This window comes from Lithobates pipiens, unplaced genomic scaffold (genome assembly GCF_037356315.1).
Source record: "Lithobates pipiens isolate NorthernLeopardFrog02 unplaced genomic scaffold, aLitPip1_a1.2 Scaffold_27, whole genome shotgun sequence".
Classification (NCBI taxonomy): domain Eukaryota; kingdom Metazoa; phylum Chordata; class Amphibia; order Anura; family Ranidae; genus Lithobates; species Lithobates pipiens.
This window is the reverse complement of record NW_027507788.1, coordinates 43,889,591-43,910,876: the sequence shown is the minus strand read 5'-3', so window position 1 is coordinate 43,910,876 and position 21,286 is coordinate 43,889,591. Positions and strand designations below refer to the sequence as shown.

General features: G+C 43.8%; 1 protein-coding gene across 4 annotated transcripts in view; it reads left to right on the top strand.

The window, feature by feature from the left end:
- The window catches only part of LOC143933845 (uncharacterized), an 84,150-nt gene that overhangs the window by 16,199 nt on the left and 46,665 nt on the right, over positions 1 to 21,286 (top strand). The window contains exon 1 of one of the 4 annotated variants that reach the window (XM_077456920.1): positions 12,121 to 12,151. The exons of 2 other annotated variants lie outside the window; for them this stretch is intronic. In XM_077456920.1, the coding sequence (XP_077313046.1) occupies positions 12,136 to 12,151 (16 nt within the window). In that variant the 5' untranslated portion in view covers positions 12,121 to 12,135. Of the gene's footprint in view, positions 1 to 12,120; positions 12,152 to 14,913; positions 14,942 to 21,286 lie in introns of those variants that run through there. One more of the 4 variants, XM_077456921.1, reaches the window with a different exon arrangement.

Genomic DNA, 21,286 nt, shown 5'->3' with positions numbered 1-21,286 from the left:
CCGGGTTCACACTGGTATGACAAACACTCCAACATTGGGAGCTCATGTCGCATGACGTGCGAAAATCAATGTTTCCCTATGGGATCCATTTTAACTGGTCTGATACAAGTCGGTCCGACTTTGAAAATGCTCCCTGCACTACTTTGGTCCAACTTTTATCCTACTTCAGCCCACTGAATATCACTGAAGGCGGATCACCATCTTGGCTGATCTGACTTTGGCATGCGACTTGTGCTCTGATAATCTTGAAGGGGAACTCCACGCCAATTTTTTTTAAAAAAAGGGGGCCCACAGATCCCTGCCCCCACTCTATGTTAATGAGTGTGGGGTACATTATACCCCTACTCATTCACCTGAAAAAAGTGTCAAATATAAAACATAGTACACAGGTCTTTAAAGTAATTTATTAAGGCAGCTCCGTCATCTCTTCCGATCTCTTCTCACTTCTCGGGGTCTTCTCAGCTCTCTCTTACAGTGCCTTGCGAAAGTATTCGGCCCCCTTGAACTTTTCAACCTTTTGCCACATTTCAGGCTTCAAACATAAAGATATAAAATTTTAATTTTTTGTGACGAATCACCAACAAGTGGGACACAATTGCGAAGTGGAACAAAATCTATTGGATATTTTAAACTTTTTTAGCAAATTAAAAACTGAAAAGTTGGGCGTGCAAAATTATTCGGCCCCTTTACTTTCAGTGCAGCAAACTCACTCCAGAAGTTCAGCAAGGATCTCTGAATGATTCAATGTTGTCCTAAATGACTGATGGTGATAAATAGAATCCACCTGTGTGTAATCAAGTCTCTGTATAAATGCACCTGCTCTGTGATAGTCTCAGGGTTCTGTTGAAAGCGCAGAGAGCATCATGAAGACCAAGGAACACACCAGGCAGGTCCGTAATACTGTTGTGGAGAAGTTTAAAGCCGGATTTGGATACATAAAGATTTCCCAAGCTTTAAACATCCCAAGGAGCACTGTGCAAGCGATCATTTTGAAATGGAAGGAGTATCAGACCACTGCAAATCTACCAAGGCCTGGCCGTCCCTCTAAACTTTCAGCTCAGACAATGAGAAGACTGATCAGAGATGCAGCCAAGAGGCCCATGATCACTCTGGATGAACTGCAGAGAACTACAGCTGAGGTGGGAGAGTCTGTCCATAGGACAACAATCAGTCGTACACTGCACAAATCTGGCCTTTATGGAAGAGTGGCAAGAAGAAAGCCATTTCTCAAAGATATCCATAAAAATTCTCGTCTAAAGTTTGCCACAAGCCACCTGGGAGACACACCAAACATGTGGAAGAAGGTGCTCTGGTCAGATGAAACCAAAATCCAACTTTTTGCCCACAATGCAAAACGATATGTTTGGCGTAAAAGCAACACAGCTCATCGCCCTCAACACACCATCTCCACTGTCAAACATGGTGGTGGCAGCATCATGGTTTGGGCCTGCTTTTCTTCAGCAGGGACAGGGAAGATGGTTAAAATTGAGGGGAAGATGGATGCAGCCAAATACAGGACCATTCTGGATGAAAACCTGTTGGAGTCTGCAAAAGACCTGAAACTGGGACAGAGATTTATCTTCCAACAAGACAATGATCCCAAACATACAGAAAAATCTACAAAGGAATGTTTCACAAATAAACGTATCCAGGTGTTAGAATGGCCAAGTCAAAGTCCAGACCTGAATCCAATCGAGAATCTGTGGAAAGAGCTGAAAACTGCTGTTCACAAACGCTCTCCATCCAACCTCACTGACCTCGAGCTGTTTTGCAAGGAAGAATGGGCAAGAATTTCAGTCTCTCGATGTGCAAAACTGATAGAGACATACCCCAAGGGACTTGCAGCTGTAATCGCAGCAAAAGGTGGCTCTACAAAGTATTAACACAAAGGTGCCGAATAATTTTGCACGCCCCACTTTTCATTTTTTTATTAGTTAAAAAAGTTTCAAAAATCCAATAGATTTCGTTCCACTTCACAATTGTGTCCCACTTGTTGGTGATTCTTCACAAAAAATTAAAATTTTATATCTTTATGTTTGAAGCCTGAAATGTGGCAAAAGGTTGAAAAGTTCAAGGGGGTCGAATATTTTCGCAAGGCACTGTATATCTTCTAGCCCTCTCCGGTTCTTCTCCCTCTGTCCTCTGTCTTCTCCGCTGTCCATGTCTTCTCCGCTATCTTCTCGCTCTTTAGCTGGGTCTTCTCCGATGTGTTCTCCCTCTGTTCTTCTTCCGATGTTGACTCGACACTCTCTCCTGCTTTAAAGCCGAGTGCGTGGTATGCCACTACTTATATTGTCACCGGGTGATGTCATCTGGAGGCCGTCCCTTATGACGCCACCACCCGGGGCATGATGGGAAGGTGACGTCATAAGATAAGGGGCAGGCCTCCGATGACCCTGCCCCATGCCAATATAAGTAGTGGCACACCACACACCCAGCATTAGAGCGTGAGCTAAAGATATAATAAAGTATTTGCAAAAATTTGAGGGGTGTACTCACTTTTGTCAGATACTGTGTGTATATATATATATATATATATATATATATATATATATATATATAATATAAAAATAAGTGTATGACAAAAACAAATGTCCTTTAGGACAGTACTCATCTCTCACATGCTACTTGCCACCATGTCACTGTGGCACATTCTCTGTGAAATACTTTCTTGGGCACATAGGAAACTTCCTACCAAAATCATTTCAGACTCCCTCAGGCAAATAGATCCTAGTCCTCCCCCCTCCGTCTAAATAACAAAAAAACTCTTACCAGCAGAATTCCCTAAGCAGGAGAGCAGTTCGTTCCAGCTTGGCATTTTAATAGAATTCTAAACAGGTACAAGATTAGAATTAATAATGCAAAATGGGGTCAGGATGGCAAAGAGCGTGCATAAATTACAGAATAATACAGACAGATATGATTATCCTCATAAACAGCATATCTATCAGTGAAGTCTAAGGTAGGTCTGGTAACACAGGTAAACAGCTGAAGGGGTGCATGGCACAAGGGCAAAAGCACCATCCCACTGGAACTGAAGTATTTTGGTAGCAATTGGGGAAAGGCTCCTTTTAGAAGCCAGCTGCATGCTATTAGGCTCACAGGCCGGTTCTCATATTGGTGGTCTGCTCATCTGGCTGCAGATCACTTACCCTGCTACCTCTGCCTCATCAATAAACATGAATATATAATAAAATCAGACCTGGTAGTGTTGGGTCAGTGACATTCCTTTATCATTTACTTCTGAGATAGGTGAAAATTAATTTAGAATAGTCTGAGGCACACCTAGTCACAGAAGGTCATGTAGAAAATTATAACCTAAATTTCCTCTTTACATATGTATATTGCCTTTGGGGAGGAACATAACCAAGATATCATGCATAGCTGTAATTTTTTTGAATACAGAACATTTTCTATATACGACTGTACTTGTGTTTACAATAGTACCATCATATACACGAGTACAGTGGTGCACAGCCCTTCATGGTCATGGCAGATTGTACGTTGCACCTAGCAGAGGAAATATGGCTGCAATTCCACTGAAAGGGCTCAGCTGGCCCATCGTGCATGAGTCTTAGGACTGAAGATCATACGTGGCATAGATGACAAGCAGTACCCAAATGGTTTGAATTTATTTTCATGTACGGAAATATTAAAAGGTGGCAAACAGGGAGTGTGACCTTGAGCTGGAGTTCTCAGATGAGAAAATGTCACATCTGTACATACTTAGACAGACTAGCTCCATAGAATCCAGAACCCAAGAGACCAACTATAAATTGCTAGCTCGCTGGTACCGTGTACCTGCAGCTCTATCACATATTTACCCTTTGGTCACAGATCACTGCTGGCGGGAATGTGGTTACAGGGGCACACTCCTGCAGCTCTTGTGGAGTGTCCTGTGGTTATCCCTTTTTGGTCAGATATTAAAACTCAGATAAAGGATGCTCTTGGAGTGGATATTCCATTGTCCCTGGCCCACTTCCTTCTCCATGTTCCTACTCTTCTGCTTAGCCATTATAAGAAAAGTGTCATACCTCCTCAATGCGGCTAAACGACTTATCCCGGTATATTGAAAACAAGCCCAGGTGCCCACCATGGAGGTGTGGTACTGGAAAGTAGCTGAGATTCAGGAGCCTGAAGAGTGGGTGGCGACATGTAGGGATATCTGGGCAACTTGGCAGGACCACATAGCTGATCCTGCCTTAAGTTTCGTCCAGCCTGGATGTCGCCCTGTTGGAGCTAGCGGAGCCCTCCCTGCGAGTACCTGCCTGACTAGTGTTGCATTACCTGAACCTAAATTTTATATTTCATTTTAATGTCTTTTCATTTCCTTTCAGACGTACCGATTAGTATGGGCGATTATGTTATGATAAACTCCAAAGGAGCGTCTTCTTAGTCTTAAACTGTGTTGAAGGTTTTAGTTCTTGTTCATGTTTTACTCCCTGCACTGGACTGCAACTTTTGCCTACTGTTCTGCTGTGCTAATGAGATTTTCGCTCTGTGAGGGCCCCGGTCTGGTCTCTGGCATGGCACCCTTGAGTGGAGGTTTGATGGAGGCTCTTGAGGCCCCCTTTCCCTGGTGTTGGTTCGGGAGGGGCCACCCTGCAGCCATGTTGATGTGAGGCTTCCAGGGATTGCTAAGGCTAACCCTCTGGCCTTCGGATCATGATTACTGTGAAGCTAGGTCAATGTGTCCCCCTATTGTGAAACCCCTGGCTTAAACTAGGGGTAACCTCATCATTGATGATGTTTACCTTTTCCTTTGTTTTTCCTTCATTTTCCTCTCCCTTTTAAATGCTGGTATACTTGCCTTTGCCATAATATGCACAAATTCTTATACCTATGGCATTGTGTATTATGGTGTGTTTTGATTGTTTTCTACAAATAAAGATTATAAAAAAAAAAAAAGGCAAGCTAAAAAAGATAATAGGTAAAATACAAATCAATGCAGATATATTTTCATTAAAATTAGATAATATATTTTATATGCAACTAGTGTTAAGCATTTAAATCGATCTTGCTATCAATATTCTGTTGACTGACTGTGAGATGGGGAGGCCAGTGCTAGAGGCCAGCCAAGCAGGTGCACTACTGTACACAGGAGCTGACAATGACTGTGCTGATAAGAGGAGAGAGCAGACAGATGAGCTAATCAGTCTGCTGCTGCTCCATCACTATCTACACTCAAACTGGGAAAACAGAGTTAACCACACAAGCATAATGTATTCAATGTTTTCATGAATGCTCTTTCTTATTCTTTTTCTCCCAAAGCCTGAATTACATGGTAATCCTGCTAGCAGCCTCAGCTTCCTGGATCATCAGGTCAACAAAAACCACAAGGCACTGCTTACTTATCGCTGTCGCACCATCCAGCTCTGACCCTGTATCAGTGTACAGGTAGTAATGTACCTGTGGTTGTACAGGCAGCCACACCTGCACCTTTCTGTAGCTTGACAAAGACTACCTTAAGCCCCATACACACTATCAGTTTTTCTGCTGAGTTTTTCCTTCAGGTTTACCAAAACCATGTAGTGCAAGGGCCTGACTGATTGCATAAAAATTGAAACTCCTAAGGCTTGACCTCATATTATATGGTTTTGGTAAATCTGAAGGAAAAACTCAGCAGAAAAACTGACAGTGTGTATGGGGCATTAGTGACTATCACTGTCAATACCGCAAGATACTGCAGAGTGGCGGAGTCACGCTCCTCCCACAGAGCTGAAGTAATTGAGGGGAACCTAGCAGTCGTGATTATGAATATAACCTTTAGAAAAAAGGTATTTCAATGAAATTTTAAAGCATTAGTTGGATGATTAGTGTTTTAGCAATGCTGATGTGTAGCTACTGTTGAGTTTTATATTAAGACACTTTGGGGTTTAAATATATATATAATATATATAATATATATAGTGACATTCACAGCAAACAGGAACTTTAGTTTAAGGGCATAATAGCCCACTTTTATTGAGAGGAACAAAATAAAGTTCATACATGCACTTGGATGCCCACACAGGGGTTCTTCTGCCAAAAACAATGACAACTGAAAAATGCCAATCCACCCAGCTATCTTCAGTAGTACTGCCACTTTGGCTTTACGCTTCAGCCCTCTTGGCTATACAGGGTTCCTGTACAACTACTGTACCTCATTTCAGCTTCCTTGCTGCTCAAGCCTTCCACTTCAGGCTCTCATCTGTCTCCTCAGATGCACACAGCGTCTATCTAGAAAACAGCCCCTCACTGCTCTGATCCTCAGACTTGGGTCTTTGGCTTTCACTAGTGCACACCTGCACACTTGCACACTTGCACTCTCTGGACTCTCTGGAGACCTCCTGTCTCTCTGGGTGGAGCCCAGAACCCTAATCCTGACTCTTCTATAAGCCCAGGACCCACCTGCTCAATCAGCCAGCCAGACTCCTGGCTGATCCCAAAACCCGATCACAGGATTGGAGATTTTGTCCCACCCATAATGCTATGGAATCTCCAGGCTCCAGGTCCCCAACTGTATTTTACAAACTTTGGAGGAAACTGATAAAACAGATTCCTCCACATTAAATACCCCTGGAGCCCCTCAACCCGCCTATTTGAGAAACCTGGGCAACAATTACTATGACAGGGAATTGTACTGTCACAATATATATATATATGTGTGTGTGTGTGTGTGTGTGTGTGTGTAGCACTGACCCCTGAAGCAGCTGCTCAGTTTGTTTGGGCCTGTACTGTGCTAGTGAACTCAGTCCCCTTGACACAGCTGTGGTGCAATGTTGGTGTGGGACTAATGACAAAGGATAACCCCAAAATATGCAATATGATAACAGTATACCTTTGTTATTACCTGGGTATGCAATGGCTCTAGCTGCTTCTGAAAAATGAACAACACTCCACACCAAAGTACTTAACCAGAAACGTATTTTTACTGGAACTTGTATTGAGTAATGTAAAAGGGTAATTGCAACATTTGCACTGTCACATAAACATAATGTAACAGTACAGTTGGTATACCCAACAGATTGTACCTGTACAGTTGTCTTAAATTACCCCTTAGAATGTGGCTCCAATTGGGACTAGTGCTCAGAGGGACTACACCTTACTCTGGGCACCTTTCCACTTCCAGCACACCCTGGTTGCTACAGAAATGCAAGGTTAATAGTGAATTGCAACACAATCCCTAGGGGGCTCCCTCTACCTTAATAAGATGCATGGCCTTGCATTAAAGGATGCAGTCTTTTATCTTCTTTCTTCTGCTAGCTATTTGTATTGTGACAATTTGTAATCCAACAGTAATCCACTTGTAATTCCCTTTGGTATAATTGCTTTGGAATAACACAGTGCTAATAGTGTTATAATGAATAGACTTGAGATCTGCTTAAACTCACTCTGCTGGTCTCAGTCCATTTGCTGCGGCCACACGGTCACACTGTTCCACTTCACAAAGTCACCAGAAACTCTCAGTTACCTCCGTCAGGGCGCCTCTGGATCCTTCCCGATCCAACCACACTGCTATCCCAGGACAATGTGGTGTGACGTCCTCCTCTGGCTTCAGATTTCTGCTCAGCACCGAGCAGGCCGCAGTGTTGTGGGACACACCCACAGGTCCTTGCAGGCAGGCCATGCATCCAGAAGAGGAAGAAAATGACAGCGCTCTTTTATAGCCTACCCAGCATGCAGTTCAGTACAGGGTGATCATGGGTAGATCATCTGGCATTCTGGGTAGATAGGTCACAAATAAAAAGTAACCAGAACAGTCACTTCCTGTTATCTTTCTAGTGCTTGGAAAAGGAAAATCATTCAAGTCTTTTTCCTGTTTTTGGTCACTAGATGGCGCCAAATACTAAGCTATAACATTGTCCATAGAATTAGATTGCATTACATTAATAGGTAAAAATGCCAGCACTATATATATATATATATATATATATATATATATATATATATATATATATATATATATATATATATATATATACACATTTTAAACAGAAGATACCAAATTGGGTAACTAGGTGGCACTAAGTATCCCAGAAATTTCCTATAATATCATATATGTCATCTAGTGGCCAAATGCAGTATTTTTTGTTTTAAATCAAGGATAAAAAATCAACCAGCACAGGAAATCATCTAATAACATTTGTTTTTGCCCCATTCACACAGACCAAATGTATATACACTTTCACAGGGGGAATTGCTATACTAAATTTTGGTCAGAAAAAGCTCTGATGGTTTTCCCAACGGAATTCCGACGGGATTTCGTTCAAGCTGCATACACGCGGTCACACCAAATTCCGACCGTCAAGAACGCAGTGACGTACAACACGTACGATGGGACTAGAAAAAGAAAGTCCAATACCAAGTAGCCAATAGCTTCTGTCTCGCAGTTAAATCTGAGCATGTGTGAGTTTTTGCGCGTCGGAATTGCATACACATGAACGCATTTTCGGATAGGAACTTTTTCCTTGATTGAGAGATCTTTTGCTGGCCGAATGGAGCATAGACGCGAACGCATTTTCCGACCAAAAGCTCTTATCGGTCTTTTGCTGGCTGAATTTCTGATCGTGTGTATGGGGCATTAAAGGCTGACGTAGTCATCACATGTAGCCTATTGTAATTAGCAAATGCACATCAAATAAACGTTGGACTTCACACCATAAAGTATAAAATGCAGTTTATGAAAAGAAATGGCCATCATATTTAACAGTGGAAGAAAGTATATACACTTACATAAACATCCACATTCAGAGATTAAAACGAAGATCCCAAACGCCCCGTTTCAGGGGAAAAGTGCCCTCTTCTTCACGGAGCTCTAACAGGATGCACTCTGAACACTGCCCTAAACATTGTCCTCTGTAGAGACAGAATGATGTAGGATATTGTGTTGCAGTGCTTTCTGTGCTCCCAATGGATTTCAGTTGAATGAGTTAACACTCGCTTGCCTCCATCCACCAGGGTGCGGGCAAGCAGAAAGATTCAAGAGGGTTGATAGTTGGCAGCATTAAATCATGGGAAATTAAGATTGGGAAATAAATTTTAGTGTGGCAATCTATGGACCATTGGATTACTATTCCAATTCTGGCCAAGTATTAGTGGACCCAGAGTCGTATTTTCTCCTGCTCAATACTGAGACACTTTCTCTTTGCTGTAAGGAGACCGAGCTACTATGCGCACATCAACCTATCACAAGACTGCTCACTCAGCTGCTTCTCAAGAACTTGTCTATTGTCCATAGTAAGAGGAACCTCTCTAGGGAGTTCTAAATGTCATTGTTGCTATTCATATAGAGAGTGCACTCTAAAGTGGATATAGATTACGGTTTACAGTATTGATTATTATTGCTGTTACTATTTTCTAATACCATTACTTGCTGCTGACGTTGTGGATCACCAGGTTTGCTCTAATTTAGCTGCATATAACTCCATTCAATGATGATATAGCCTAGGAAACATTGTCTAGTGAACTTTAATTGACCTAATCCTTTATCTGCTCATTTATATGCATACAGCGGGGACCGGAGTGAGTGGAAAGTAATGGAGCTAGCAGAGGGCCGGCATGACAGGAGTAAGAAGGGGACATCCAGGGGTTAAGGATAACAGGGTAAAAGTGTGAAGAGGTGAATTGGAAGAAAGGGAAAGAGGGGAGGGGTTTCGTTTATTTATTGGATAGGGGATTTCCTGGGCAGCATTGCAGGGAGAAGTCTAGACAGGGAACAGTTTTCAGCCCAGCAGCTTAGAGAAGTAGCACTTGTAGTTCACCAGCCATAGCCGACGTGGACCTGCTCTTGGCCCAGCTCCAGGTGGCCGCTGCTGCCAGGGACCCGAGTGGCTGCACAGCCAGGTGGCCCCACTGTTCTGTGACCAGGTATCCGGCTCGGCGGCGGGGGGACAGGAGCTCCCACGTGCTTGGAGGACTAGACCTCTGGAGTGTTTCTCCCCGGGAGCTTCCCCCCGAGCTTCGCGCCATGGCAGGAGCCCCAATCGGGACCCATCAGGCCCACCGGCAAAGCGCCTGCCTGCTTCTACTGTGGTAGGGCCTGCACGGAATCCTCAGCACCGGCAGAGCTCATGGGTGGGGCTATGGTGCGGGCAGGTGCCTCTCCCCACCCACTCGAGGACACTATCGAGAACAAACGCACTCACGGCCGCCTGGCCTCTACCAGTCCCTTCAGATGTGCCCCCAGGGGCCCCTCAAAGCATGCATACACCTCGCATTTTGCCAAATCCAGCTTACCTGCACTCTCCTACGACGACCCTGTCTTCTCACCAACCAGTGTACCTGGAGCCTTGGGCAACCCTGACAGACCCAATGCACTATCAGTCTCATTGGTGACCAAGATGGGTGAGGGCGATGGGGACGGCCTACTAGACCCCACCCCCGTGCCATCCACAGCTGACCCATCACCTGGCGGTACCCACGCTGCTATCTGTGGAGCCTGCACTCCTTTTTCTCCTGAAAATTGCTGTACCAACTCCCGCAATACCCCCAGCAAAGCCTGCAGATGAACGTCAGAACCCGCAGGGGTGGGGTATAGTGCCCGTTGCCCAAAGGTCAGCCACTAGCGCCACCATATGCTGCGGAGCCTTTCTTGCAGCCCCTATCACCCGCAGCTGCCACCCCTAACAACCCACATAATGCAGAACTCAAAGACAGATTATAATGGGACGATAGATGACTTACCGGGTACCGCCGGGCTCCGGTTGCAGCGGCTCTCATCCCATGTCCCGCTGTTTTAGAAAAGGGAAGGGCCCTGCAGGGGAATTTGGTAACAAAAGGCATGACACCACAAAGGGGGGAAAGGATGCAATATTTCCTAAATAGGTACCCGGCTGTTGGGGGTGGGAGCTGAGGGTTTTTTTTACGCATCGTATGCTCCTTGTCTACTGTGCCACCGGTGGTGAAGAATTTGCAATCGGCCTTGCTTCATCACTGAAAAATTGGGAAAGGAAGTGGCATTGGGTCACATGGCCCAACCTTTTCAGGAGCAGCCTCTTCCAGAGCTGGTGGTTTCCCCTCTGGGGGTGGTGCCTAAAAACATGAGTCGGCCCATGCGGACAGCTTTTGGCTGTTAGGGTGCTGCTGGCAAGGGGAATTTTACGTTGATCGTTGCTTGTCAATAGGCTGCTCCATTTCCTGTACAATGTTCGAAACATTCAGCTCCTTTATAGAGTGAGTGGTTCGGGATGTTTCACAGCTTAATTCCGTCATTCATTATTTGGATGACTTCCTCTGCGTGGGTCCTCCTTTGTCCAATGCGTGTGCGGTATTGTTATCCACGTTGCAACACATGGCAGGTAGATTCGGCATTCTGTTGGTGAAGGACAAGACAGAGGGTACAATCACTGCTCTCAGCCTCCTAGGCATAGTGATCGAATCAGATCGCATGGAGTGTCACTTAGGAGAAACTGGAATCGGGAGAGATTAACGGGGTCTTGGAGCTCTGCAAGATTCAGCTGGGGAAGCTGCAATCCTTGCTGGGTAAACTGAATTTCACTTGCCGGATTATTCCTACGAGCAGGGTGTTTTGCCAGTGGCTGTCGACAGCCACTGCAGGGGTCCAGTCCCCCACACATTTTATTCGGGTCACTAGAGAACATCGGGATGATTTGAGTGTGTGCCACACATTCTTGACTGACTTGAATGGCAGATCAATGTTGATGTCCGGTCTGGTGAGTAACTTTGATTTGGAGCTGTTCACAGATGCTGCTGGGTCGACGGGGTACAGTGTATTCTTCCAGGTTCACTGGAGTGCCGGGCCTTGGGAAAGTTCTTGGTTCGAGGCAGGCCTGCAAAAGAATCTGGTGCTACTGTAACTCTTTCCAGTAGTATTGGCAATGGAAATATGGGGTGAATCATTCAGAAACTTGAAAGTGAGATTGCATTGTGATAATCTGGGAGTGGTATAAGTTATTAACCGCATCTCAGCGTCATCACAGCATGTCGTTCGGCTGTTACGCCACCTGGTGCTGCATTGCCTACAGTTAAATATTTTTCTGTATGTGGTACACCTCCCAGGGGTGGACAATACATTGGCTGATGCCTTATCTCACTTTCAGTGGGTCAAGATTCGAGAGCTGGCTCTGGCGGCAGACAGACAGGGGGTTCTGTGTACCCAATTGCTGCAGGCGATCGCCTTGGAGTCACTGCTGGATGGATCAGGAGGTCGGTGAGTGAGGCCACATGGGCGGCCTATGATAAGGTATGGCGGGATCGGTGGGACTTGGTGAGGCAGGCCGGGGTGGATCCAGATGGCACGGAGGTACGGATGCTAGTCATCTACTTTGTTTCCAGAAACCTGGCACAGTTGGTGTCAGTGTCTGCCATGGATCGAAAACTGTCGGGTCTGGTGTTCTTGTTCAAATTGCAGGGCGGTGTCGATTTTATCAAGGATTTTGGGTAAGACAGGTGATGAAAGGTTACTATGGGACGCGTAAGCGCAGGGATGTTTGGAGGCCTGTGTCTTTTGACAACCTACAAATACTGATTGTTCAGTTGGGATCATTGTGTATGTCAGCTTACGATGTTGCATTGTTTAAAACAGCGTTTTTGTTGGCCTTTTTTGAAGCCTTCAGGATTAGTGAACTGGTCATCCCATCTAAGCGGGTCCAAGGGGGCTTAGGGGCACATGATGTGGTTTTCAAGAGAAACCGCATTAAGTTGTTGCTACGCCGGCCCAAGACGGACCAGGGTGGCAAGGGCATCAGAATACAGCTGTTTTCTCTAGTGGGCTCTCCGGTGTGCACGGTGGGAGCAGTGCAGGTGTTTCTGGGACTTCGTCTGGTTTCTGATGGGCCATTTTTATTGCACAGAGACGGGTCCCCAATGACTAAGTTACAATTTGTGGCAGTTTTTAGAAAATGCCTAAAAGCAGCGAGTTTGGATGGCACACAATTTGCTTCGCACTCGTTCTGCATCAGGGCAGCAACAGAGGCTGTGCAATTTGGGTTGGACGAGGCAGCTGTTAAGTAGATTGGTAGATGGGACTCAAAGAGATTCTGTACCTACATTCATCCGCATTTGGTGGTCGAGTAGAGCTACGACAGAAGTAAACTGGGGAGGGGGGGGGGGGGGGTTGTGTGTGTGTTTTTGGCAAGCATGCATAGGTCACATTTATCAAAAGGGGTGAACATATGTGGTTTGTTTGGTTATCCCGTCGTTTTTTGTTCCTTTCTTTTAAGGTGGAGATCAGCAGCACATCTTCGGGTTCATGGGCCACTCCTATGTGTTTTACTGCAGCAGGGCAGACCATCTGTACCAGATCACGTACCTAGTACATGATCTGACACTTCCGGGTCTGGGGTGCGCACCGCCAGCCACCCACTCCTGCTGAAATTGGACACAGCGGGAGCCAATCACTGATGTGCGCTGGGACCCGCCGTTCATCCCGGAGATCAGCAGGATGGCGGTCTGCTTGTGTAAACAAGGCAGATCGCTGTTCTTTGAGAAGGGAAGACAGAGATCTTATGTTTCTGCTAAGCAGGAACACTGATCTCTGTCTTTCCACAGTGAATGCACCCCACAGAGTTAGAAAACACTCCCAGGGAACACAGTTAACCATTTGATTTCCCTTGATGGTAACCCCTTCCCAGCCAGTGTGTTCAGTTCAATGACGGTGCATTTTTTTTAGCACTGATCACCATATTGGTGTCACTGGTCTCCAAAGTGTCACTTAGCCCTGGTTTACTATGGTGCGATTTGGCATGTCAAATAGCATGCCAAATCGGGGGCAATTGCCGGCAATGGCACCGTCTGAATCAGTGTGACGCTCCATTTGCGGCTCTGCACCGATTCTCAAAAGTAGTTTCTGTACTACGTTTGGCGACTTCGGGTGCGATTTCTATTGACATCTGTGCAGCAACCCACACAGATGTCTCGGAAATCGCCCCCGAAGTCGGGACTGACACGAAGGAATGAAAGCTGAACTTGCACAATTTCATTCCCGCTGTCAGTGTGAACCTAGGCTTACAGTCAGATTTGTCCACCGCAATGTTACAGTCCCGCTAAAACTCTCTGATTGCCGCCATTACTAGTAAAACTTTTTATAAATCTATCCCATTGATTGTAGACAATATACACTTTTTGGATTTTTGTTTTACCACATATATGTAGCAGAATACATATTGACCTAAATTTATGAAGAAATTCGATATTTTAAAAAAGGACGTACATTTTATTTGCGTAAAGTGTCACACAACAGCGCAATTGTCAGTTAAAATAAAGCAGTGCCATATCACAAAAAATGGTCTGGTCATGAAGGGAGGGGGGGTAAACCTTCCAGAGCTGAAGTGGTTAACCTGGCGTTTCAGTGGGATTGAGTTTGTTCTCAGAGTTGAGGCAGAAGAACAGAGGACCCAATCTATGAAGCGGCTCCTGCAGGGGCACCGCTACATAAAAATAATCTTGGATGGGTAGAGATTCAAGCAAAAATTCTTAGGAAAAAAATGTTCTAAGAGATGTGTTCTTTTTTCTAATTAATAGTGGGTGAAATTGATGTTTGGGTTTTTTACCGCAGTGGCAAGAAAATTCAAAGGATGGAAAAATGTTCTCAAGGGAATTAATTTCTAACAGTGTATGTGGTTTTTGTAAATCCATTTATTCTAAATTCAAATGTCGAAAACAAACAATATTTTTGGAGCAGCTTTCTAATGTTCTGAGAATTTTTGTACAAATTTTCCTAAGACGTACAAAAAAAATTCCACTTATTGCTTTATACATGTATTATTGTAAAGTGTATAATTAAAGTAATTTTTTATGTGACTTTCACGCAGATTTGCATTTGTTAATCTGTATGGTAGACTGGCAATCATCACCTTTGCTCAGTGATTACCAAGGTAACAGAACGAGACACCTACAGAGGGGATTGTTAATATTCAGCCTAATTAGACTGGTTGCCATTCTCTGGGAAAGAACCCTAGTAAAGCACAACCATAGTAATCAGGAAGCATGTTCTGCATAGGTAAGCTAAATACAAACTGTAAATAAAAGCATTTCCTTATAAAGCATTAACACAAATTGATAAGATTACTAACGTAAATTCCCAACGGAACTTTCAGTTTAAAGTTGAACTCCAGGCAAACTGCTAAATACACAGATTAAATACATACATGAGAGCCATTTACCTGTAACAGGCAACTAAGCCACAATTTTACCTCCCCCAACCACCCACACTCCCTTCAGCAGCAAAGGCTGCCGAATGGGGTTGTGCACATGCCGTGGAAAAAATGATACCCCCTGTTGGCTTTTTAGAGGGGTGGACAAGTCTTCCAGACTTTTTAACTTGGCCGTACGCGGAAGGGGACCCGACCTTTTCTTTGTGCAATTTCACATTCGCTTTTAGGTTCTCTCCTTTTTCCCATCCTGTGACTGGTCAGTGAAAGGAGAAGCAGCACACTGATGAGCTCTTCTCTCCGTCCCTTTTCTCTCACCAGCATGCACCTTATCAATGGGTGCTATCCAGTCTGATCAGCAGGGAACACATCCTCTGCTGAATTTTAAAACTGGAGCTTTCTGGACCAATGTTAGATGTATGGGCGGCTGGATGTACAGTAAAAGTGAGTACACTCATATTTTTGTAAATATTTTATTAGATCTTTTCATGTGACAATACTGAAGAAATTACACTTTTCTACAATGTAAAGTAGTGAGTGTACAGCTTGTATAAGCCCTTGTACACACGAGTCATTCAGACGGAAAATGTCCGATCGGACCGTGTTGTATATCCAACAAAGTTTTAGAGCTTGGCTATAAAACTTTCCGACAACATGATCCGATCGGACTTTGTCCGATTGTGTATAGAGAATTCCGATCGGACAAAGTGTCACGCATGCTCAGATCAAATTCCTAAACCAAAGCTATTGGCTACTAGCCTGAACGTAGTCCCATCGTAACTAAATAACGTCATCACGTTACGTACGTTTGGATTTTCCGACAACTTTGTCCGACCGTGTGTATGCAACACCAGTTTTGGACAAAATCCGATGGATTTTGTTGTCGGACTGTCCGACCATGTGTACAAGGACTAACAGTGTAAATTTTCTGTCCCCTCAAAATAACTCAACAAACTGCTGGCAACAATAGTGAGTACGCCCCTAAATGAAAATGTCCAAATTGGGCCCAATTAGCCATTTTCCCTCCCCGGTGTCATGTGACTTGTTAGTGTTACAAGGTCTCAATGTATGAATGGGGAGCAGGTGTGTTAAATTTGATATCGTTATCACTCTCCCATGCTGGTCACTGGAAGTTCAATATGGCACCTCATGGCAAAGAACTCTCTGAGGATCGTTGCTCTACATAAAGATGGCCTAGGCTATAAGAAGATTGCCAAGACCCTGAAAATGAGCTGTAGCACGGTGGCCAAGACCATACAATAGTTTAACAGGAAAGTGCTGCCAGCATTGCTGTAGAGGTTAAAGGGGTCAGCCTGTCAGTGCTCAGACCATACGTCGCACACTGCATCAAATTGGTCTGCATGGCTGTCATTCCAGAAGCTTGACACCATTTGAACCAAATACGTTTATCTTGGTCTAATCAGACCACAGGACATGATTCTGGTAATCCTGTCCTTAGTCTGCTATTCTTCAGCAAACTGTTTATGGGCTTTCTAGTGCAACATCTTTAAAAGAGGATTCCTTCTGGGACGACAGTCATGCAGACCAATTTGATGCAGTGTGCGGCGTATGGCCTGAGCACTGACAGGCTTACCCCCACCTCTTCAACCTGTGCAGCTTTGCTGGCCGCACTCATACATCTATTTCCCCAAAACAACCTCCGGATATGACGCTGAGCATGTGCACTCAACATCTTTGGTCGACCATGGCGAGGCCTGTTCTGAGTGGAACCTGTGCTGTTAAACCGCTGTATGCTCTTGACCACTGTGCTGCAGCTCTGTATCAGGGTCTTGCCAATCTTCTTATAGCCTAGGCCATTTTTATGTAGAGCAACAAAAATTTTTTTCAGATCCTCAGAGAGTTCTTTGCCATGAGGTACCATGTTGAACCTCTAGTGAAGAGTATGAGAGAGTGAGAGCAATAACACCAAATTTAACACACCTGCTCCCCATTCACACCTGAGACTTTGTAACACTAACGAGTCACATGGCACCAGGAAGGGGAAAATGGCTAATTGTGCCCGAATTTGGACATTTTCACTTAGGGGTGTACTCACTTTTGTTGCCAGCGGTTTAGACATTAATGGTTGTGTGTTGAGTTATTTTGAGGGACAGAAAATTTACACTGTTATACAAGCTGTACACTCACTACTTTACATTGTAGCAAAGTGTAATTTCTTCAGTGTTGTCACATGAAAAGATATAATGAAATATTTACAAAAATGTGAGGGGTGTACTCACTTTTGTGAGATAATGTGTGTGTGTGTGTGTATATATATATATATATATATATATATATATATATAGTATATATAATGGCACTTTTTTCCACAAAGAATATTTAATATGGAGGCAGGTTTACTAGACCTTTAAGACCATGTTACATATTGCACCCATATTTAGGGTGAAACTGTTTTTTCTGCAAAATATATATATATTTTTTGCAAAAGGTGGACATTTCCTTTAATATACACACTGTTTGTACATGTATGTATGTGTGTGTGTATATATGTATTGTTCAGGGTGCCGGGGATGTGTCCTGGACAGCAGGTATGTTTCCCCATTATTTGGGATGTGGTCCATTTAAGGGGAACAATAGGGTGAGTTTTAGGGCAGACCGGTCGAAGAGGAGAGAATTGATGAACTGTACTCTCAGGATTAGTGAGTCCTCATTTGGGTCCTGGGCAAAAATATTACAGCGCACACATGCAAAACTAACATTTACCTCCAGAAAGGCTTTTTAAAATCACCTAGACATTTTAAAAAAACATTATCAAAAAATATGGGGATTTGTCTGGGTGTTTTTAAAAAGCCTTGCTGGAGGTAAATGCTAGTTTTGCATATGTGCACTATAATATTTTTGCTCTGTTGTATGGTCTTATGGCAGCACCATCTTTATGCGTTTTTTTAGGGTGTGCCCCCCAAATATCTTGTTCCTCATTTGGGACCTGGGACCTGGAATTCAGAAGTTCAGCGAGAACCTGGGTGGCAAACCCTGACTATAGGGACTTTGGGCTAAACTGCCTGCAGGGGAAGCTTAAAAAGGGTCAGCAAACAATTCAGCACCTGTCTGTGAGGTAGTGTGGAGTGGTTCACAGCTATGATAAAGTGTGGACTATCTGGGGACCGAGACATGGTTTTGCTGCGCTCTTATGGCCTTCACATTACCCTGAAGCAGACAGGAACCCCCCAAACCCTAGTGTGGGACTGGCATACTGGTGGTGAGGTGAGCCATTCTGTTGTTTTCCTTATATCAGAATGATGGACTGTTTATCTCTCATATATATACTGTATATATATATATATATATATATACTGTATATATATATATATATATATATATATATATATATATATATACACAAATGTAGCCACCAAATCTAAGGACTGAACTGCAGTATTATATTCAATTTTTGTTCTTAGGTATTACTCCCAACCGTCCCTGATTTGGGACAAAGTCCCTCTGTCCCTCTTTCCTCCCATTTGTCCCTGATTTTGGTCCGATCTATATAGTTGTATATAAAATGTATTTGTTATCTTTCAAAAAAGCATTTCACAGTGCTACATTTTTCATCCAATTTCTAAACTGCTACATTTGTACATTTCAAAAGCCATTATAAAGGAAACGTAGTTGTAAAAAAAAAAAAAAAAAAGTACTTGAGGATTTACCAATTTTTTTATTGTATAATTCTCCTTTAAGGGGGCATGGCAGGGAGTGTATCCTATGCCTACATACTTTTTCTAATAGATGTTCCTCGTTCTCATCTCAAAAAGTTGTGAGGTAAAGGTTTATATATACTTTAAAGAGGAACTAAACCCTGATGAGTTTACTTCCTCTTTCATTCCCTGCAAAGGCAAAGCATAATGGACTACTATGCATCGCATAGTAGTCCATTATGTGTCACTTACCTGACACAGGAGCCAGCGATGTCACCGCTGTCCTCTGTAGTCCGGCGCATCCATCTTCTCGTGGGGTCTCGCAGCTCCGCCGCTGCCATTCAGGGAAGCCGCGATGACGTCACTCCCGCACATGCGCACGGGAGCCGACACGCGCGGCAGCTCAGTCATTGAAAATGCCACGCTCAGTGCGCCTGCGCGCCGCTGTCTGCGCCGTAGACAGCGGTGCCTGTCTTCGGGCAAATATCTCCTAAACCGTATAGGTTTAGGAGATATTTCTTTGACCTACAGGTAAGCCTTAATCTAGGCTTACCTGTAGGTCAAAGTGTGTTGTAAGGGTTTACAACCACTTTAAGTTAATAGTTCAAGGTGTTCATGCACACTCTTTCTTTACAAGATGTACTAGGCCTTGCCTACCTGAACAAAGGAAAACATTGCCCATGGCATCCAGTCAGAATGTAGCTGACAATGTGTAATGCAGGTAGAAAACCAGAAACAAGCACCTCACTTGTTGGATTGGACAATGGTCTGATTTTCTCTTGTCCATTTGTTTTATAAATAAGACCCACTGTTAGATACATAGTCAGTGCACATTATACAGTGTTTTTGTCATTGTCCATCCAGCAGCCTTGTAGTAGTTCAGTATGGGAGTTTAGTAGGAGTAAAGCAAAGACGTCACTTCAGTGAATCATCACTATACACCCCTGTGTAGTGACAGGCCTCAATCCTGATACCTCATTGTATGAATGTAGGCCTTGTCTGTAACCAGCTGCAACTGTGTATTATTCATTAGATGATCCCATGTGTACACCTAAAAATATACTCGTTGCAATTCGTTTAACCTGGGGCTGTATCTTAATAGGATTAACTTCAGTGGTTCATTGTCACAAGTTGTAAAACATTTAGGCCCCTTTCACACAGATGATTATATGCATACACCAGATTCCAGAAGCAATAATCAGCAGAGTCTTGCAGCTGGGATGACGGGTATTATGAGAACAGCCACAGCCACTGTGCAATGTAATAATAGACTAAATAGAGGAGAGCCGACCAGCTGCTCTCCTGACAGGGGGGTCTTCGATGATTGATTATCAGCGCAGCACCGGCCCCCACCCCCCCTGCGAATGCCCGCCGAGTACCACCAGGGATCCTGAATATGAATGGCCACCAGGTATGCCACCCTGGACCACCAGGGATGCCAATCACCCATAAGTACCCATCAGCGCAGCCTTTCAGTGCCCATCAGTGTTGCCCATCAGTGCCAGCTATCAATGCTCATCAGTGCTGCCTATCAGTGCCCCCATCAGTGCAACCTCATCAGTGCCCATCAGTGAAGGAGAAAACTTACTTATTTACAGTTTTTAATAGAAACAAAGAAAAACTTTTTTTATTTTTTTAGCAAAAAAAAAAGTAGAGGTGATCAAATACCACCAAAAGAAAGCTCAATTTGTGGGAAGATAATGATAAAATTTTGTTTGCGCACAGTGTGGCATTTAAAAAGTGACAGCGCTGAAAATTGGCCTGGGCAGGAAGGGTGGAAAGTGCCTGGTATTGAAGTGGTTAAAAGGACTTACTGTTGTTCCCATAGGCCAGTGATGGTGAACCTTGGCACCCCAGATGTTTTGGAACTACATTTCCCATGATGCTCAACTACACTGGAGAGTGCAAGAGCATCATGGGAAATGTAGTTCCAAAACATCTGGGGTGCCAAGGTTCGCCATCACTGCCATAGGCTCAGTTGCCTAAGAAACAACTAAAAGTAAACACAACACAGAACTTACTACAAAGTTTCACCATAAGATGACATGAGATATTAATTACAGATGTGTATTTTCATTTAGCTATAATACCATGTCCTCCTGGGTTCAGAGTGTGATTGTGCGATAATACATGCACATTACATCACATGTTAACACAAATTGTGTTAGGGCAGCCCATTTATTTTAATTGGCTTCCAACACACGCCTTTACAAGCAAAACTGTACCTCACCTTTTTCGAGGGAAGCAGCAAACAGTTGTGCATTGCATCCCTCCTAGATGTTTCTCTTTTATTTATTTCCTGGCAACAACTCAAAACTTTGGATTTTCCTTCACTTTTAGTCCCCAGGCCAATGGTTACCAGGGCAAATAGAGAGAGGGAATCTGCTTAGATATAAAAACTTGTCCTGACCCCTCACCAGTCTATCCAAAATGTAAAAAAAGCTTTGTCTATAAATGCGCTTTAATGGTCTTCAATATTTTTGTTGTTTGGTACTTGAGGATTTTGTATCATGTTTAATGTTTTTGTGAATCTAAAAG